The sequence below is a fragment of the Aquarana catesbeiana genome, linkage group LG07 (assembly GCF_042186555.1).
Source record: "Aquarana catesbeiana isolate 2022-GZ linkage group LG07, ASM4218655v1, whole genome shotgun sequence".
NCBI lineage: Eukaryota > Metazoa > Chordata > Amphibia > Anura > Ranidae > Aquarana > Aquarana catesbeiana.
The window spans coordinates 54740722-54762821 of NC_133330.1; the positions used below are offsets into that span (position 1 = coordinate 54740722).

The 22100-nt window shown below is 41.7% G+C and overlaps 1 protein-coding gene across 1 annotated transcript in view; it reads right to left on the reverse strand.

The window, feature by feature from the left end:
* Positions 1 to 4849: 4849 nt before the first annotated feature.
* ADAMTS9 (ADAM metallopeptidase with thrombospondin type 1 motif 9) overlaps positions 4850 to 22100 on the reverse strand; it is a 366908-nt gene continuing 349657 nt past the window's right edge. The window contains exons 38-40 of the mRNA XM_073592184.1: positions 17163 to 17267; positions 13970 to 14064; positions 4850 to 12244 (exon numbers count right to left, since the gene is read on the reverse strand). Coding sequence (XP_073448285.1) covers positions 13975 to 14064; positions 17163 to 17267 — 195 coding nt within the window. The 3' untranslated portion in view covers positions 4850 to 12244; positions 13970 to 13974. The remainder of the gene's footprint in view (positions 12245 to 13969; positions 14065 to 17162; positions 17268 to 22100) is intronic.

Here is a 22100-nt window from a genome sequence, read left to right on the forward strand (position 1 = left end):
AAGTCACCATTTCGGACTGATCTTGTTGTGGAAAGTATACCCAGACGTCCGAATAATACATTATAGATGGTGCTGTATAGCGAGCATTTTTAAGTACATACACATGTTGTGGTGTGTTTTTTAGACAATATGTTTTTTGTATGTTATGTATTTCTCTAAGTAAATAAAACTATTTTTTAATCAGTTTGTTAGACTTGTGCCTAAAAAGTCCATAAAAGTCCCTCTTGTTTTGTTCTCTATACAATTTGTTAGGACGTGGCACATTTTTACTTTTTTGTTTGTGTCCACGGTGCCACTCCGTGTGTAGACACATTTTCAATTTTGTACTGACTGATTGAATGCTACTGATCGCTCAGTTCTCACCGCTCCATGAGTAGTGAGCTGCAGACAGTCACAGCTCTCTTCTCTGCCCCCTCCTTGCTCACTGGAGTGCTGAGCTGTGGTGGGGCAGAGTGGTCGGTTTAGGGTCTCAGTGGCTCGCTGAGAGGCTGAGCTGGGTGTCGGTCCAGGGATCTGGCTGATCCTGACTCCGTGGTTGTGATGACGTGGAGCCTGGAACGACTTCTGTGACGTTAGAAGACAGTGGACTTCAGCTCGCTCTCTGCTGAAAACGGGTCACAGGAGTGCAAAACTAACCAAACTCCTGTGATCCATAGAAGTACAGTCAAACGAACTTTGGCTGTACTCCTTTTTAAGGCTTAACGACTGTGTAAAGCCCAAGTGTTCTTGGAGATCTATTGCCTTGTTTTACGTGTCGGGAACACATTGTGGAGTGCTGGTTGCAGCTTAGAGGAGCTGTGGGGGATCAGTTGTAGTGCTGGTGGGAGGAGTAGGCCAAGCATTTTTTCCTGTAGACAGTGAGCAATTACAGGGTTTTTTTCAAAATTATTTTTGCGCAGTTGGGCTTTAGGGGTCGAGGAATAAATTAATATCTTATTCCTTGTCCCCAGCAGGCCCTTTCCATTCTGTGCTTGCGGTCCCACAAAGCCTCTTCTAGAAGGCTCCCCAGCTAGCAGTTGCACATGGACATTATCATATACAATGCAGAACCAATGCTCCTGCATTGTATGTTTGGGTGGTAAAGGCCTGTCAACATCCTGGAGCGCTGGCACTCTGCTGGGGTGGGAATAAGTTAAAAGCTAAGTTCACCTTTGAGGAGAAAAAAAATAAACCTTTTTGCAGGAAAAAAAGTGCATTTATTCCTCTCTTAAGGCATTGCACCCCAACTCAATTGATTTCAGGGGTCTAATGGTGGGTCCTGCAGACATGTTCTTCGGCTTTCTGCACCGCCTTTCTATTTGAAAGCTCCAGGATCTGTGAATAGACTATGGTCACACTGATCGGCACGATTGCTTTCCATTGAAAACTACATGTCCATCTGATGTGGTGACAGACAGGACTTGTATTTTTTATTCAGTCACGTGAGCGATGGGGCTGTGCAATTGGAACCCTGCACAATCTTGACCGTTTTAAACATGCCTGTGGGGGAGTGGTGCCCCCCATCTGCTGTCATGGGGTGAGGGGACCATGTTACATATTGCATATTGGCGTAACATGTTCCAAGAAGATGAACGCTAAGTATTACAGCTTATTCCTCTACTTCTAGACTTACCAAGCATTTAATCCTTGCAGTGCAGGGGGCCTAAATCTGAGCTACGTTCTATGTACCTTTTTGTAAATGCGAGTGCCCTCATAGCAAGCAGGGGGTTTCAGCAAGTGGGAGGCGTCAGGAGCTGCCAGCAGGGGACTTGAGAAGGTTTGGTTCAAAACCACTGGACAGAGCCGGAAAATATAACATGTTTGTTATTTTTAAAGAATAAAAACTGTACCTTTTACAATTAAAACTGCTCCCTCCCACCTTAGAAAAACCTATACAAACGAACCTGTAAAAGGAAGATGCTTATACTTATTTAGTGGTCCAGTCATGTGAATCCCCCCAGTGGCCGGCTTGAGAGGAGAGAGTGCTGACAACCGATGGAATGCCTGGCCAGTGACATCACCTATAGGTTTACTATGGGACATTTGTTGTTAGCCATTCCCTGAAGCTGGCTGCTGGTGAGATCACATGATACAACTGAGAATAAGTATAAGCATCTTCCTTTTACCGGGTAGTTGGTATAGGCCAGTGATGGCGAACCTTGGCACCCCAGATGTTTTGGAACTACATTTCCCATGATGCTCTACTACACTGCAGAGTGCATGAGCATCATGGGAAATGTAGTTCCAAAACATTTGGGGTGCCAGAGTTCGCCATCACTGGTATAGGCGCTTGAAGGTGGGTGGGAGCTGTTCTTAAAGTGCTACTAAACTCATAACAGTAAAATCAGTCTAAATGCAGTAAAGCATGCTTGTCATACTCACCGTGGAACCTAAGGGGTTAAGCCTCCACATTGTGTAAAAGGGCTGTTTGATCCTGTCTTCTGATCCTCCCCTCCTTCCATAGTCCCCGATCCATCTGCTGATAGAACAGAGCCTTGGGGGCACTCTGCACATGCTCAGAGCCTTGGGGGCACTCTGCACATGCTCAGTTTGCTGTGTATTGCTAGAGTTTTTTTGTGGTGGGAGAGTGCATGTGATCAGCACAGGGCCTCTGTCCAGACAGAGGGTCAGGGGTCATGCAGTCTCATAGCACAGTCAGGGGAGAATGAAAACTCCTCCTACAAGCTTTAACCAGTGCTTGGTTGGACACCGATAGAAGTCACAAGACTGCCATCTACTGCCGATGAGAAAAGGTATTTAGCAGTTTATATTTAATAAAATAATTGCATTTCCATGTTCTGTGTACTGTAGTGAATGCAGGGTTCTGGGTTTAGCAACACTTTAAAAGCTTGGTTAGTTCTAGATTGGAATTCCACTTTAATGCAGACACTGACTGTACAGGTGAGGGGGATCACTGGGACATGGGTCACTTTCCCTGCCACTTTCATTATTCTGCGCTGGAGCAGGATTTGGAGGATCAGTGCTGGAAAACAGTTGGGGGATGGTCTGCAGCAGTAGTTACTAATATGTCAGATGCTTTTCAGGAGTAGTTAGTGATGTTTGCGATGGTCTGCAGAGTAGTCCAACGGAGCGTAGGGAAAACCCAGCCATGCTCTGCTGCACTTACAAAGGTTATGCTGTGGAAGTGGATGCTCTGTATGGTATGAGAATAAAAGCTGATTGTACGTCCTGTGCAGGTTATGAGCCCAGGAATGTTATGGATGATTCTTTCCAAAGCTGGGTTATTATTTGTGGAGTGATGGTTTGCAGCAAGGGGACACTAACAGGTTTTTTTTTCAGGTTGCAGGAAAAAAAACTGACAGCTCCAGTTGGACAAACTGTACTAACCATACGAGGTTAGTTGAGGAATCTCCCTCGATGAGAGTTCTAATCGGTAGTCGGTGGGCTGCTGGTTTTCCAGCATGCACGTTCCAACAGAAGCCAGCTGGCTTCTGTCGGACCGACTAACATACACACAGGCAGAATGTCGACTGGTTTTATTTGAACCAGAAAATGTCTCCCGACATTCTGCCTGTGTGTATGGGGCTTTAGGGGGGCACAAAGTTGACATTTGTTGATGCTCTGCAGATAGGAGTAGCACTGCTGACTAGTCCCAGTAGCTGTGGGGGCAAGGCTTTTTCTTACCAATCCCCATAAATAACTCATTCAGTTTTCTTTTCTTGAGGAAGGGGGAGCAATGCGTGATCTTGCACACAGATCCCCTACTGCATTCAGAAAAATACCCCCCCACCTATGCATTAGTGATGAGCTTGGGTTCGGTCCAAAGTCAAGTTTGTCTGAAGGTGGCTCCCTAATATGGCCAGGTTCAATCAATGATGTCATGATCATCCCCTCCCCACTCTATACATGCATTTGTGGGGATAGGAAATCTCCAACCTGCAACTCACCACCCCAGCAATGACTGCTAATTTCCAGGTTCAGACCAAACCCAAGCTCATCCCTAAAGCTAGATACACATTTTTCAATTTCCTTTAGATTTACCTTCAACTATGTAGTACAAGGGCCTGACTGATTGTATACAAATTGAAAGTGTTTAGGTTTGATCCCATGTTATATGGTTTTGGTAAATCTAAAAGAAAGTTGTACACAGTGGTGTTGGGAGGGGGCTGGAGCCTCAAGTGTGCCCCCCCAAAAAACCTCCGGGTCTCGATATTGCTAAATGCATTATTAGCCCCGAACTCTTTACACAGGCAACAGGGAACCATCTCCCACTTGTCCAGCACGGCCGAGTAATGTACAAAAAGTCCCGGTCCAATGCCAAGACCGTTGGGACGTGTGACACCTTCATAGACGCTGCTGGGTCCAGGAGGAGGCGGGAATAACACTGCGGCCGTGCTGGACACTGGGAGATCCCCGCTCGCTCTGTGTAAATGGACGGGCAGCGGAGCGGCTCTCCTATCCTGGCTCTCGCTCCCTGGTGCGTGCAGCCTGCTGTTGGGAAGTGGTCATAGATGAGATGGGCTACACTACACAGGTAAGGCTGAGCTGCAGGAGTGTCAAGAGGCCACCTGTCACAAAGGGGGGGGGTCAATGCATGTGTCAATGTGTATGTGTCAGTGTAGGTGTCAGGGGGGTCAATGTGTCGGGGGGGGGTCAGTGTAGGAGGCAGGTAGGTCAGTGTAATCGTCAGGTAGGTCAGATTCTTCAACCCCACCGCCCCCGCCGGGCTTGGACTTCGGGCTGGAGCCCCTGGTGGTTTTCCCACCTGGCAACGCCCCTGGTTGTACAAGAAAATTGTATCCAGCTTAATAGGCATATGAATAAATTGTCTATGTCAAATAGGCATATGCTCCACCATCCTCCATAGACCAAAAACAGTATTCTGTGTAAAAATCGCACAAAAAGATCATTATACTGTAAAACTTTAAAAATAATTTATTTGTTAATAGGTGAACACCAGTAAAGCTGTTATCAGTGCATATTATAAATACCTATGACAATAAGAACAATGGGTACAATCTGCGTGAACACAAATCTGGTGTTTTTCCTCAGGAAGAAATACAGATAAAATTTTAAAGAATAGGGGAAAAAAATGTGTATAATTAGCACCAGAGATTTAAGAAGAGGTATATACAAAAGAGAATGCTTATAATAAGCACATTTCAGACATGTAGCATCTTTGAAAATTAATATAATTTATACCAACCCTTACGTGTATAGATACAGTGCATGAATAGACCAATATAAATCAAAATACAAATAATTAGAAGTACAAAAAAAAAAATGATCAAATGCTGGTCATATAAACATTTTTGTTAGCCATTCATATAAAACATTGACAAAAAATAAAGTTGCATACAAAAATCTAGACTTCAGATGTTAATAACTCATTATAATTCACAAGACCTAATGGAGCATGTGTTAATAACCAAGCTCCCTTTGTAAGGATCTGATAGAAGAGAACATCTTTACTTCAATGAACTGGGATGGATAAACACTTGAAACAAAAACATTTTGTTCCTCCAGAGGGAGCAGCAAGAGGTGGAGATGGCTGGAGGAACTTCTTATGATAGATGTTTACAACCTACTGCCAAAATTCTCCACCTAAGATGACATGCATAGGTTTTGGATAGAGGGCTACTGGCAGTTCATCAACAATTTTTTATTTTATTTTTTTAAACCATCTAATATTAGAAATTTAAAAAAAATAGTTTAATGTATCATTATTTTCTGAGGGCAGCCATTTAGGTATACAGTATGTGACATTATGTTATAATTTACTATAGTCAGATGTCACTATCGGTCAACACCTGGTCTTAGTGTGGGTAGAAGTAGTTAGCAAGACTCACAAGCTGGACTTGTTCTGCAGTATTGAAAACGTTCCATTACTCAACTTGTGGTTTTGTTCATTGTGATGAACTTTAACGTAACGTAGACCTAAGAAACTTGGTGGTGAATGTTGAATCCTGAATGTTATGGAACAAGTCCAGTTAAAAGTGAATTATAGTTACCTATTTAAGCCGCAGGCATTCTTTTGGTACTATTTGAAAGGGTGTTTGAATGCTATTTCTTTAAACTTTCGGTGTGAATCTGGCATACGAAGTGTATAATCCATAAGGACTGTATACTGTGCGTACAGAGAATAAGGCACCATAAAATAGCTAGCTGCAGAGGGATCCCATTTTATGGTTTCTCCCACTATAATGGATCATAAAGTGCTCTTATAATGACTCGATCCTAATAAAGAAGTTAAACCCTTACATATACATAGTAAAGTGACTGGTCTCAGGTAATACTCTGAGATTAAACAAATCCTCCTACATAAGTTGTGCCTGTTTTTCTGCAGTCTTCTCTCTTCTTTTCTTCACAATAGAATGCAGTCTTCTCTCTTCTAACTCTGTTCAAAGTGCTGAATATTTAATGCTTGTCTGAGAGTTCAGAAAGAAAGGGGGTGGAGAGCAGAAATCACACACTGGAAAGCTCAGTGAGGCGAGCTCCTTCACACAGGAACAGAACTGAGGCTGTCAATCAGCTGGAGCTCCCTCCCCGTCACCATTTTTCTCTTGGTGCCAGGAAAACTTGGTCACTAGTGATTCATGCTGATAGCGGAGGAACGAAGCAGCAGAGAGAAATTACACTTAGGGGTTGATTTAGTAATGAGAGTGCAAAATATTGTGCAGCTTTACAGAGAAACCAATCAGCTTCCACGTTTTATTGTCAAAGCTTAATTGAACAAACTGAAGTTAGAAGCCTATTGGCTACAATGCAGAGCTGCACCAGATTTTGCACTCTCCAGTTTAAGTAAATCAACCCCTTAGTGTTCTTAGTGGAGACAAGTACACATTATAGAGGGATATGCTTTGTTCATATTTCATGTCTGAGGTTTACAACCACTTTAACTAAATATGTACCAAGACTATTATTTTATCTTTTTTTCTGTCTCTTTTTGTGACTGGTGATGAACTATATTATAATCTATGGAAAACATCATCAAATCTGCTCCTATTATTTTATAACAACCCTGAAGTAGAAAAACCTAAAGATAGGGCTGAGGGTGGCAGCTAAACCAAACTTTGTGTTATCATCACTTAATATATTCATTTTATCTAACAAGCAATAAAAGGAGGCACTGAAGACTAAAGCTGGCAGTACGTGGTTAAATCGACATTTAAAATTCAATCTGTGAGTGCTCCTGTCAGCACCACCTGGCTCAGCAAAAGTTGATTTCACAATTAAAGGAGTCTGGTGGGAAATTGTCAGCCACACAGTGCTATCAGATGCAGTCATTGGGGTTTATTTACTAAAACTGGAGTGCAATATCTGGGGCAGCTGTGCATAGAAACCAATCAGCTTTCAGTTTTTGTTTTGTCAAAGCTTAACCGCTTGCCGACCGGCTCACACCGATATACATCGGCAGAAGGGCGCGTACAGGCAGATTAACGTACCTGTAAGTTGCCCTCTAAGAAGCGGTTTGCGGGGGCGTGCCCGCCGCGACCACCGTGAGCGTGATCGCGGGTCCGGCGGACCCAATGTCCGTGGGGATACCCGCGATCGTCTCACAGAGAGGAAGAACGGGGGAAATGCTGATGTAAACAAGCATTTCCCCGTTCTGCCTAGTGACAGGACACTGATCACAGCTCTCTGTAATCGGGAGTGGTGATCAGTGATGTGTCACACATAGCCACGCCCCTTCACAGTTAGAATCACTCCCTAGGACACACTTAACCCCTTCACAGCCCCCTAGTGGTTAACCCCTTCACTGCCAGTCACATTTACACAGTAATCAATGCATTTTTAATTGCACTGATCGCTGAATGTGAATGGTCCCAAAATAGCACCAAAAGTGTCCAATCTGTCCACCATAATGTCGCAGTCACAATAAAAATCGCTGATCGCCGCCATTACTAGTAAAAAAAAAAATATTAATAAAAATGCCATAAAACTATCCCCTATTTTGTAGACGCTATAACTTTTGAGTAAACCAATCAATAAACGCTTATTTTTGTTTTACCAAAAATATGTAGAAGAATACGTATCGGCCTAAACTGAGGAAAAAAACATTCTTATTATATATTTTTTGGGGATATTTATTATAGCAAAAAGTAAAAAATAATGCGTTTCTTTAAAAATTGTAGCTATTTGTGATCAAATACCACCAAAAGAAAGCTCTATTTGTGGGGAAAAAAGGACGTCAATTTTGTTTGGGAGCCACGTCGCACGACCGCGCAATTGTCAGTTAAAGCGATGCAGTGCCGAATCGCAAAAAGTGCTCTGGTCTTTGGGCAGCCAAATGGTCTGGGGCTTAAGTGGTTATTTGAACAAACTAAAGTTAGAAACTCCACCAGATTTTGCACTCTCCAGTTTTAGTAAATCAACCCCAATGTTTTGGTATTCAGACAGTTGTGGGTGCTGTGGCTATCTAAATAAAATAATTTGAAGCGAAGAGTCCCCCATCCTTGCTGCTTAAAGTGGATGGGGGGATGGATTGATTTCTAAGCAACACATCTGAGCGTGTACAGCCAGGCTAACACTGTTATATGGACAATTTTTTCAGGTTTTCACTGGACAGCATACTGTGCAATATTTGGAATTTGCTTTCCCAATTTCTAAACCAATAGGAGAGATAATGTTGCTTCCCCAGTCACTCAGCTAGTCGTGGTAGATTTTATAATAAATTATTCTGCCAATTTGGTGGTTTTGGGATTTTATATGCAGGAATCCAGGGAGGATCTCGCTTAGGGTTGAGACTTGTCTGACAAAAATGACATAAACCATGTTGGAGGGAAGCTCTAAGAGCCCATTCACACTACTGCAGTGCATTAACGCATGATATGGAAATGTGTTAGTGTGAATAGGCCCTGGAAGGTTTAAGAAGCCAAGAGGGGGCCATCAGTCTCCAACTACAACTAAAATATCACTTTTGGGTTGACTGACCATACTATATTTCCAACCAGAATGTTGTCCTGGTGACAAATGCCCCCTCCTCCCACCATTTCTTCTCCTGGTGTCACAGGGACAGGAAGTGAATCTCGCTAATCGGTCACAGACAGACATAAAAATGTGGAAGAAATTTTAACTCGTGGAGTTAGGCTTTACGAACTAAAATAAGGGGTATTATGTGGTTATGTTTAGTTATTTGGACAGCTAGCTGGCTTTTTTTTGGTAATTTATTATTAGCAAAGGTGTTTTGAATGTTATTTCTTTACACATCGGGTGTGACTCCGGCATACTTGGTATAAAATCCACAGGGATTAAACACTATCTGTGGAGAGAATAAGGGGGGGGGGAGTTTACTAAAACTGGAACACTCAGAATTTGGTGCAGCTGTGCATAGTAGCCAATCAACTTCTAACTTCAGCTTGTTCAATTAATCCTTGACAATAAAACCCTCAAGCTGATTGGTTTCCATGCAGAGCTGCACCAAATTCTGAGTGTTCCAGTTTTAGTAAATCTCCTCCTATGTGTCATAAAATGGCTTTTCTTTACCCTGTGACTGGTCCATACGATGGCCTCTATACAAACCGCATACAAGTCTTTATTGGCAGGCTCATTTTAGTGAACGTAACAATTTAACATTAACAAATAATTCATGTACTGTATAAAAACAAGGCTCTATCTCAAGTCAGTATTTTTTTTTTTCTATAGTATATTTCTTAGTGTAACTTAAAAAAAAAAAATCAAAAATAATATTTAACTCTGAGCTAATAATTCAATAAATATTTATAAAGATATTTCTCGTTTTTTTTCTTTTTTTTTATAAAAGGCACCATTGTTGTTCACTTTGACCTTGTAGTGCAAATGATTCCCTTTTTTCAGTATAAAATATTACATTAAATACAAAAACAGAATTCACAATGTTATTTTACATTTGCGCAGACAAAAGATGTAATCTAAAAGGGTATGCTTGGCATGTTCATGAAAAATGTTCTGATGTTCTGCACTTCATTTTTGTAAAGTACCTTTTTTTTCAGTGCTTGACCCTTAAAAGGCAGGAGGAGTTCAGGAAATCCTATTTTTAAGGACTTGATGTTAAAGTGGAAGTAAACTCTGTCATCAACGGCCAAATAAGCTAATAAAAACCCATTCCAAAAGTTCTCCAGATGTAGAAATGGTGAATACAGTAATGTGTATTTCTGCTTATTGTACAATACCATTGGCTGCACTACGTTCACTCCACCATCATAGCCATATGTTGGCATCAACTACCTCCATTCCTCCTTCCACCCATCACTGACAACAGCAACAAATGGAAGATGAGATGGAGAAAGTAAATTGCTGGGACATATCCAAGATGGTGCCACCTTCACCAGCAGTAAAGATAGTGAAGCCAACATTATTGCACAGATGTAGGTTGCTATATTCACCACTGGTAGAACATCTGGAGAACTTTTTGAATGGGTTTCTAGTTTATTTGCAAGTGTAGGGCAGAGTTCACTTCTGCTTCAATTGTGTTACATTTATGAAAATTTGGGTTTAGGGATTTCGGGCCATGACACACTTGGAGTTATGCTGCCGGAAATACCTCTCTCTGGATCACTCAAATGCTGCATTCCTTAATGGAAGTTTCTCTATCTCTGGCTGAAACTCTAGAATCTTAGTCCCAAGCATTGACACTTCATTGACTTGGAATGAGCAACACAAATAAAGAGAGTGAGTTGTCTTCGCTATTATGTTAATAGCGAACTGTTGCCAATGACAGAATCCCTAAGGTGACACATTCTCAGTGTTTTGTGGGAAATGCTGGGGCATTCATATCATGAGCAAGTTGAGTATGTTATCTAAAGAAGCACTCTGGGGGGACTGCCTTAATGGACTGCTTAACTTATCTCACAGCCCCTTCTGTTTGGGCTCCTGGATAATTTGGATCATGGTTGATATGCAGAATGTGCATTACCCTCCTGTGTCTGCCTCTATACTAACAAGCTTAGCTGTGACAGTAGAAAGAGGCACTTATTGCTAGAATGGAATATAACACTAAAGGTACAGCTTTGCAAGGCTGTTTCATGAGGCAGTAAGGCTGAAAACACATTGGGCTTGTGTGCACACCCATAATCAAGATGACCAAGACTTCAGATCTGTGTTTGCATGACTTGCCCATAGCCACTGCCCTAGGGTATAGACACACCAGCAACAATGGACCTCATTGGACAGTATGTACTGTATATACCATCAGCAGAACACTTGAATATACAGAATTTATAGGCTTATTCTAATAAAGCTTTTTACACCTTTCTGCCTGAATGCATGTTTAGCGCTGTTTAAATGTTGCTACCATGCAGAATTATGATAAACATGTAGTCTACAAAGTGTCCTTGATGCCCACTAGGAGCAATAAAGAAAGCCCATTAGCACAATTCCCATCCCATCCACTATCATGACTGTGTTGGGTGCACTTCAAACCTTACTTTTTTTTGTGTGGCTCCATATTTTGAACAGAGTACCAGAGCTGCATTAGCCATTCCATTATTACCAGGGTAATAATGCATTTCTACTGCCTAGAAAGCTGCAGTTGGATTTTTAGACCCGCACACACACATACAAGGGTCAATTTAGACCGAAACCAATTAACCTGCTAGCATGTTTCTGGAGGAAATCCATGGAAGCACAGCGAGAACATGCAAATTCCATGCAGATAGTGGCCTGGCACAAGTTAACGATTAATTATGCAGGTTAGATGGCTCAACTTGGAGCCAATAGAATCGGACAACATGAGCTGCCACTGACAAGAGAAAAAGCTAAAAAAAAAAGTTTGGTGCCAGTTGTAAATTCTTTAGCTCTTTGGTGGCCTGACAAATGGGACCTGGCCTGTTCTCGGCTTATGAATTTTTTTCTTTTAGAAATGAACATTCTGCAGAAAAATGCCAAATAATACCCTCTTAAATCTTGCAAAGCACCAGAGGCTGATAAGCCAGGAAGAACTGCTAGATCACGGACGGATGATAAACCATACAAAACTGTTATAACAGAACATCAGGCATGTCAGTATGCTACATATGATGTAGAGCATGTACAATGCAGTGGACAGACTGCAAAGTGGAACAGAGACACATAAAAAAAGCAGCCAAAACCACTTCACTGGTGATGGCTCCGCTCATGTTCGGCTGGATGCGCATCTTGCAGAGGAGGGCTTGAAAGACACATTTTTTTTACTTACGCCCACAAATATTAAAATAAATAAAGTCAGACATAAATATTACACTATACACCACTTGGTATCCAAGCTATTTACACATATACAAACACTGAACGAAGAGGTATTGCAACACATGTCTTAATCCATCTGAACTTCTTTTTTTTAAAGCACCTACAACAAAAGAAAAAGGAAATTAACTTTCAGTGATGTAGTCAAGCAAACCATAAATAAATAATTTGATTTAAAGAAAATACGCTTTATTCCCCCATCAACACTGTCAGTTGAGTCCTGCTGGCGGGGAGGCTCCCTAGTCAGCAGAACACAAGGATTACTGCTAACGACTATAGGCGGCAGTCATTGCATGTAAAAAATTCAACAGGCTGGTTGTACCCATGGCGATCAATGGATTGATTTTGGTACAACCAGCCTGGCCATAAATGGATGGAATCTCAGCTGGTCCCTGCTTTACTGGCCAAGAATCGATCTATCTATGGCCAGAAGTGATCGGACTTCATCACTCTAAAATCTGTTTGGAAGCTGCACTATTGCAGATCACCACAGTTTTTTTTGGTTTTTTTTTTATATTTTGATTTGCAAAATGTATGTCAAGCCAAAAACATTTTTTAATTTTAGAGAAAGAATTAGAACTCTTGTATTATTATTTTTTATTTTTTTTAACCAAAATGGTTTTATTGAGAAAAAGATGCCAATGTACAGAGAATAGTTAAAAATCAATCCTTGTTGGGTTTTTACTGCTTCCTGGTGAGAGAGAGAGATTTTCCTTCATATCCTGCCCTGCGGACAACGGTTTCACCAGTCGGTAAGTAAGGGAAGGGACAAAGCTATAAAAAAAAAAAAAAAAATCTAACAGGGGCTTTAGTCTTCCCTTACATGACAGGAAGTAAGGGGAAGTCTTTCTAAAGAAGCCCCAGATAACAGTAAGAGCCCAACAGGGTTCCAACCCCTCTCCACTCTGGAACACATTAACATTCATTGCATAAAAAAAAGCAGGCATTTCATTATGGCCTACCAACTTTCGAATGCAGCAAACCAATACGAATGGTATATAATTTGTTGTGCAGTGCATTGTGCTCTATTGTACAGTGCATGAGATGCTATTCGAAATGAATGTCACTGCAAGACACCACACATAGAGATTTACGATTTCTTCTATTCTGTTGCGTCTCTGGAACAGTAACTATAGAGGAATCTCTCCAAAGAGACAGCAAAACTGTATCGACAGGGGTTTTACCCAAAAAATAACACATTAGGAGGATTCAATATTCAGTTTCCTGCTTTGCAGTATGTACATTTTCAGTGCGTGTCTCATATATTAGGCTCACCAAATAGAAATACTGTGGCTGTCTAAAGCTGGAGCCAGACTACATTGGAATTATCACCACCCCAAGCAAATAAAATCAAGAGGTAACTGTGTTGTTGATATGCACCAGTCAGAGATCTTTAGATAACAAGAGAATGAATCTGGTTTATCACTCTTGGCAATGCAGGCACATTTCATGCATAATGTGATCAGTATTGTGTGACTTTGGGACAGCCATTTTCAACTGGGGATCCCTAGGGTTCTTTGGGAGGCTGCTAGGGATTCTTTGAGCCGTGGCAAATTGACTTCCCATCTGTTGGTGCCTACATAGTTTGAGGGCCAAGGCCATTGGTAGAATCAGTGGCATGATACCTGTGATCTTTTTCGCTGTCTGTAAAAGCATTCTATGGGGGCATTTTTCCCAATGACCACCAATGTAAGGGGCAGATTTCCAACTGACACCCAATAACCTGAGACCTGAAAATCATTTTAAGGGTTCCTCTGGGGTTAGAAGATTGAAAAAGGCTGATTTATAAAACCTCTCAGAGTTAGGAATCCATTTAGGGTCCTCTTACCAGTACTATAATAGTTGAACACGGAGGCCAGTTGCAGAGGACGGAATACACTTGCCACAGTAGCCACCACATTTTCCCGTCACCTTGGTTCCATCCTACAAAAACAAAATTGGAAGAATGTGTTACATTTGACATGGTTGTAATGAGTTCAGTGCTTCATAGTGTGACATACAAACAGATCTGTGAAACTTGTTTGACAACATCTAACTTAAGGCCATACACAGAGCAAATATCACCCGGTTCCTACTGAAATGGCCAAAATTGTGCTTTGCCCTTTTAACATCCTCCTGCCTGACATTTTTCATAGTTACATAGTAGGTGAGGTTGAAAAAAGGCACAAGTCCAACCTATGTGTGTGTTTATTTGTCAGTATTACATTGTATATCCCTGTATGTTGCGGTCTTTCAGATGCTTATCTAATAGTTTCTTGAAACTATCGATGCTCCCGCTGAGACCACCGCCTGTGGAAGGGAATTCCACATCCTTGCCGCTCTTACAGTAAAGAACTCTCTGCGTTGTTTAAGGTTAAACCTCTTTTCTTCTAATTTTAATGAGTGGCCACGAATCTTGTTAAAATCCCTATTGAGAAAGAGTTTTATCCCTATTGTGGGGTCACCAGTATGGTATTTGTATATTGAAATCATATCCCCTTCTCAAGTGTCTCTTCTCCAGAGAGAACAAGTTCAGTGCTCGCAAACTTTCCTCATAACTAATATCCTCCAGACCCTTTATTAGCTTTGTTGCCCTTCTTTGTACTCGCTCCATTTCCAGTACATCCTTCCTGAGGACTTTTGGTGCCCAGAACTGGACAGCATACTCTAGGTGCGGCCGGACCAGAGTCTTGTAGAGCGGGAGAATTATCGTTTTATCTCTGGAATGAATCCCCTTTTTAATGCATGCCAATATTCTGTTTGCTTTGTTAGCAGCAACTTGGCATTGCATGACATTGCTGAGCCTATCATCTACTAGGACCACCAGGTCCTTTTCCATCCTAGATTCCCCAGAGGTTCTCCCCCCCAGTGTATAAATTGCATTCATATTTTTGCCACCCAAATGCATTATTTTACATTTTTCTACTTTGAACCTCAATTGCCATGTAGTTGCCCATCCCATTAATTTGTTCTTTTTACAAGCTTTCCACATCCTGCGGAGAAGTTATTACCCTGCTTAGCTTAGTATCGTCTGCAAATACAGAGATTGAACTGTTTATCCCATCCTCCAGGTTGTTTATGAACATATTAAATAGGATTGGTCCCAGCACAGAACCTTGGGGGACCCCACCACCCACCTCTGACCATTCTGAGTACTCCCCATTTATCACCACCCTCTGAACTCGCCCTTGTAGCCAGTTTTCAATCCATGTACTCACCTTATGGTCCATGCCAATGGACCTTATTTTGTACAGTAAACGTTTATGGGGAACTGTGTCAAATGCTTTTGCAAAATCCATATACACCACGTCTACGGGCCTTCCTTTATCTAGATGACAACTCACCTCCTCAAGAACGATTCTTCATGAATCCATGCTGATTACTGCTAAAGATACCGTTCTCATTACTAAAATCTTGTATATAGTCCCTTATCATCCCCTCCAAGAGTTTACATACTATTGATGTTAGGCTAAATGGTCTGTAATTCCCAGGGATGTATTTTGGGCCCTTTTTAAATATTGGTGCTACATTGGCTTTTCTCCAATCAGCTGGTACCATTCCAGTCAGTAGACTGTCAGTAAAAATTAGTAACAATGGTCTGGCAATTACTTGACTTTCGATATGAGAATTGAAGGATACGGGCCAATCAGATGCAACCACTGTTCTAGCTGTCACAATACAGTAGCCAGGGAAGACTCCTTCATTCATGTGGCTTAGCAAGAATGGGGGGGAGGGAATAATTGAAGAAAGATAGACAATGGAGAAGTCTTACAGTTTATGTCAATGTTGATGATGCCCTGTGAGCTCAGCTGAGACTCATCTCCTAAAGTCCAGGACACACTACAAGTTTTTATGCTCGTTCAACTCAGCGAGTTAAACAAACAAGAAAAGCACAGATTGCTGTACCAACACAAGCAATGTTGGTGTGGCGATCTCCCTGACTGTGCAATTGAATTCTGACACGGGGACTCCCCCCACCAGAATAAAGGCTTGCTGAACCGGCCGATTATTTAACAATGTGTACCCAGCTTTACTGTACAGTGTATATTGCCTTTACTCTACACATTGGGGTTGATTTACTAAAGCTGAAGAGCGCAAAATGTGGTGCAGCTCTGCATGGTAGCCAATTCAGCTTGTTCAATTACGCTTTGACAAAACAAAAAAATCTGTGGTAAATATTGTATTTTGGCATCAGAAGAGTGCCAGTGGGTGTAGCCTCCCTGGCGGTTTTCCCGAGTGTGGCTCGGGGTTAAAATTCAGTACCATTAGCGGTAACCCCGAGCCACACTCGGGATCGCATTGCAGGATCCTGGGGCGGCGTTACTTACCTTGTCCCCGGGATCCTGCGATGTCACCCGCAGTGTCCGAGGGCTCTGTCCTCCTCCGAAGCCTCTCCGTGCCAGGCTCCGTTCCCTGCGAGCGGCGCGACGCACGGGGGCGGAGCCTGGCGGCAAATTCAAAAAAATGTCAAAAGCATAACACATACAGTACTGTAATCTTACAGATTACAGTGCTGTATGAAATGATTTCACATCCCTTTTGTCCCCAGTGCTTTGTCCCATGCCCTGCATGCAATTTTACATGATATACACTGTTCTTTCTGCCTGGAAACTGGAGATTGTCCATAGCAACCAAAAAGTGTCCCTTTACGTCAAAAGTGGCTTTAGACCAGCTAGAAAACAGCGATAGTAAATTAGAACACTTGCAGAATTGAGCGATAGTGAATTGTGGGGAAATGTATTTTATTACTATTTTTTTTTTTTTTTTAATTATTTATTTTTATTTATTATATTATAATTTATGTTTTTGTGTTTCAAACTTTATCATACCCGGGATATCTACTAGACTCTGGTTTGGACAGATTTAAGTGTGTTATTGTTAAGATTTACAGACCTACAATATAAAACGCCAAATTTCCATGCAAAATAATGGTACCGCTTTCAGCACCTAAAATCCGAAATAATCATACCGCCAGGGAGGTTAAACCAAAATTCATATAAAATAAAAAAGAAATGAGTGAAAACAAATGCGAAGATCCTTACTGGAGATTTAGTTATTTCAGTCACTGCATAATTTCCTTGTGACATCCATTTAGTGGTTTCAGATACAGAGAGTCCTGTTCCTTGAAGGTTGATGCTAAAGCGACCCTAAGGGAAAGCAATACATAAAAATAGTGTTATTCTAATATAAAAAAAACGCACATATACATTTAGGATCCCGTCCCAATGACATACTCTGGCTATGTGTGAGCTCCCATCAGCGAACTAACTAATAAAAATTTCTACCAAAGCCTTGAGTGTTTGCAAAAAGGAAGTCAGGTGTGTGTGCAAAAATCACTTTCCTCAAATTCAAATATAATGTCTTAATCAAATGGCAAAATGCAGACTGGTAATGGAAATTACAATAATTAGTCTTTTTTCTTTTAAATCATCAGTTTGATAGAAGTCACAATGTTTTCTAATACAGTTTGCCAGCAATTGTAACTTTAAAAGCTTTGTTTTTCCATAATTACGGTTGGCCTGATTTTCAAATGGGGGTCTGGAATACACTATATTACCAAAAGTATTGGGACACCTGTCTTTTCACACAGGAAGTTTAATGGCATCCCAGTCTTAGTCCGTAGGGTTCAATATTGAGTTGGCCCACCCTTTTCAGCTACAGCATACCAGCTTTAACTCTTCTGGGAAGGCTGTACACAAGGTCAGAGTGTGTCTATGGGAATGTTTAATGGTTTTTCCAGAAGCACATTTGTGAGGTCAGGCACTGATGTTGGACGAGAAGGCCTGGCTCGCAGTCTCCTCTCTAATTCATCCTAAAGGTGTTCTATCGGGTTGAGGTCAGGGCTCTGTGCAGGCCAGTCAAGTTCCTCCAACCCAAACTCGCTCATCCATGTCTTTCAGCATTCCCAGAAGAGTTGAAGCGGTTATAGCTGCAAAGGTTGGGCCAACTCAATATTGAACCCTACGGATTAAGACTGGGATGCCAATAAAGTTCATGTAATCCCAATACTTTTGGTAATATAGTGTATATTAGGTCTATTATAGTTTTTTCCTCAACTGTCTTCCTTCTAAACTCCCCATCGCTCACTGACAAGACATGCCCTCCTTGCTTAAATACTTAGAGCTTCTACTCAGTCTCTGGTTTCCCCCCTCTGACATCATTCATTTATTCATGACACTGGCTGAAGGTAAGAGAAATGTCATACAAGAGGAATAGTCATTTTTTTAGGAGAATAAAGTATATTTGAAAATTTCATAGCTTGCCTCAGACTGATTTATGGCTCAGATAGTTGAAGTGTCAGACCTTCATTAAACTGACCTTGATTAAAAAAATAAACTGGCCCAAAAGCTGTACATGCAAAATAAGAGCATAAATACTCTTTTCTTTCAAGCCTAAGCATGTGAATACCGCTCTGTTGAGAAAAAGTCTTTTGCGAAATCAACAATTCCGGGATAGTCAAGCTCCTACAGTCAGGTCCATAAATATTGGGACATCGACACAATTCTAATCTTTTTGGCTCTATACACCACCACAATGGATTTAAAATGAAACAAACAAGATGTTCATCAACTGCAGACTTTCAGCTTTAATTTGAGGGTATTTACATCCAAATCAGGTGAACGGTGCAGGAATTACAACAGTTTGTATATGTGCCTCCCTCTTTTTATGGGACCAAAAGTAATGGGACAGATTAACAATCATCCATCAAACTTTCACTTTTTAATACTTGGTTAATTACAGCCTAAAGTCTGGAACGCATAGACATCACCAGACGCTGGGTTTTACCCCCTGGTGATGCTCTACCAGGCCTCTACTGCAACTGTCTTCAGTTCCTGCTTGTTCTTGGGGCATTTTCCCTTCAGTTTTGTCTTGAAATGCGTGTGAGTGAAATGCATGCTCAATCGGATTCAGGTCAGGTGATTGACTTGGCCATTGCATAACATTCCACTTCTTTCCCTTAAAAAACTCTTTGGTTGCCTTCGCAGTATGCTTCGGGTCATTGTCTATCTGCACTGTGAAGTGCCGTCCAATGAGTTCTGAAGCATTTTGCTGAATATGAGCAGATAATATTGCCCGAAACACTTCAGAATTCATCCTGCTGCTTTTGTCAGTCACATCATCAATAAATACAAGAGAACCAGTTCCATTGGCAGCCATACATGCCCACGCCATGATACTACCACCACCATGCTTCACTGATGAGGTGATATGCTTTGGATCATGAGCAGTTCCTTTCCTTCTCCATACTCTTCTCTTCCCATCACTCTGGTACAAGTTGATCTTGGTCTCATTTGTCCATAGGATGTTGTTCCAGAACTGTGAAGGCTTTTTTTAGATGTTGTTTGGCAAACTCTAATCTGGCCTTCCTGTTTTTGAGGCTCACCAATGGTTTACATCTTGTGGTGAACCCTCTGTATTCACTCTGGTGAAGTCTTCTCTTGATTGTTGACTTTGACAGACATACACCTACCTCCTGGAGAGTGTTCTTGATCTGGCCAACTGTTGTGAAGGGTGTTTTCTTCACCAGGGAAAGAATTCTTCGGTCATCCACCACAGTTGTTTTCTGTGGTCTTCCAAGTCTTTTGGTGTTGCTGAGCTCGCCGGTGCATTCTTTCTTTTTAAGGATGTTCCAAACAGTTGATTTGGCCACACCTAATGTTTTTGCTAATGATGATGATGATGATGTTTTGTTTTTTCAGCATAATGATGCCTTGCTTCACTGATAGTGACAGCTCTTTGGATCTCATATTGAGAGTTGACAGCAACAGATTCCAAATACAAATAGCACACTTGAAATTAACGCTGGACCTTTTATCTGCTCCTTGTAAATGGGAAATTTTGGGGGAATAACACACACCTGGCCATGGAACAGCTGAGCAGCCAATTGTCCCATTACTTTTGGTCCCTTAAAAAGTGGGAGGCACATATACAAACTGTTGCAATTCCTACACCGTTGACCTGATTTGGATGTAAATACCCTCAAAGCTGAAAGTCTATAGTTATAGCACATCTTATTCGTTTCATTTCAAATCCATTGTGGTGGTGTATAGAGCTAAAAAGATTAGAATTGTGTCGATGTCCCAATATTTATGGACCTGACTGTAGTTCTCCATTGCACTCAGTGGTTCCTTCCTATCAGTTATCAATAGTGATATGAAGGTTGGCGGGAACCATTAAGCAGAGAGGGGGAGCATAGATGAATAGACGATAAACATTTCAAGACAGAGATCCCAAAATGTTAGTTTCTCAGCAGACTTCAGAGGAACATTTCTCTTCAACATAGTGGTAAGTCCTTCATTTGCAGGTACAATTTTTAAAACAGGGTCACTAAGCAGTGCAAAGTAAATGGTCTTTAACCAATGTTGGTTGGTATCAATGTCACTATATCTGGCTGAAAAGACATCTACTTAAAGGTAGTTACAGATGTAAGATGGCATTCAGAAGATCCAGTGCAATCCTTTTGTAGACAAACCATGATATGCACAAAATGACCATTTTTGTTTATTTGCTGAACAGACACCCCTGATGCCAGCCTCATCTTGAAAGAACATAAGCGATTGGTTTGGAGGATGAATTTTCCAAACTAGGTTCAACCGAGTGTCTGCAGAGGTCACATGCTACAATGCATCTGGAGAGTATTCACAGCGGTTCACTTTTTCCACATTTTGTTATGTTACAGCCTTATTCCAAAATGGATTAAATTCATTATTTTCCTCAAAATTCTACAAATAATACCCTAAAATGACAATGTGAAAGAAGTTTGTTTGAAATCTTTGCAAATTTATTGAAAATAAAAAACGAAAAAAATCCCATGTACATAAGTATTCTCAGCCTTTGCTCAATACCTTGTTGAAGAACCTTTGACACCAATTACAGCCTCAAGTCTTTTTGAGTATGATGCTACAAGCTTGGCACACCTATTTTTGGGCAGTTTCTCCCATTCTTCTTTGCAGGACCTCTCAAGCTCCATCAGGTTGGATGGGGAATGTCAGGGCACAGCCATTTTCAGATCTCTCCAGAGATGTTCAATCGGGTTCAAGTCTGGGCTCTGGCTGGGCCACTCAAGGACATTCACAGAGTTGTCCTGTAGCCACTGCTTTGTTATCTTGGCTGTGTGCTTAGGTCGTTGTCCTGTTGGAAGATGAACCTTCGCCCCAGTTTGGGGTCCAGAGCGCTCTGGGGCAGGTTTTCATCAAGGATGTCTCTGTACTTTGCTGCATTCATCTTTCTCTCGATCCTGACTAGTCTCTCAGTTTCTGCCGCTGAAAAAACATCTCCACAGCATGATGCTGCCACCACCATGCTTCACTGTAGGGATGGTATTAACCAGGTGATAAGCGGTGGCTGGTTTCCGCCAGACATGACGCTTGCCATTCAGGCCAAAGAGTTCAATCTTTGTTTCATCAGACCAGAGAATTTTGTTTCTCATGGTCTGAGAGTCCAGCAGGTGCCTTTTGGCAAACTCCAGGTGGGCTGTCATGTGCATTTTACTGAGGAGTGGCTTCAGTCTGGCCACTCTACCATACAGGCCTGATTGGTGGAGTGCAGCAGAGATGGTTGTTCTTCTGGAAGGTTCTCCTCTATCCACAGAAAAACACTGGAGCTCTGTCAGAGTGAAAATTGGGTTCTTGGTCACCTCCCTGGCTAAGACCCTTCTCCCCCGATCGCTCAGTTTGGTTGGGCGGCCCACTCTAGGAAGAGTCCTGGTGGTTCCCAACTTCTTCCTTTTACGGATGATAGAGGCCACTGTGCTCATTGGAACCTTCAATGCTGCAGAAATTTTTCTGTACCCTTCCTCAGATCTTTGCCTCGATACAGCCCTGTCTAGGAGGGTCTACAGACAATTCCTTGGACTTCATGGCTTGGTTTGTGCTCTGGCATGCACTGTTAACTGAGATCTTATATAGACAGGTGTGTGCCTTTCCAAATCATGTCCAATCAACTGAATTTACCACAGGTGGACTCCAATCAAGTTGTAG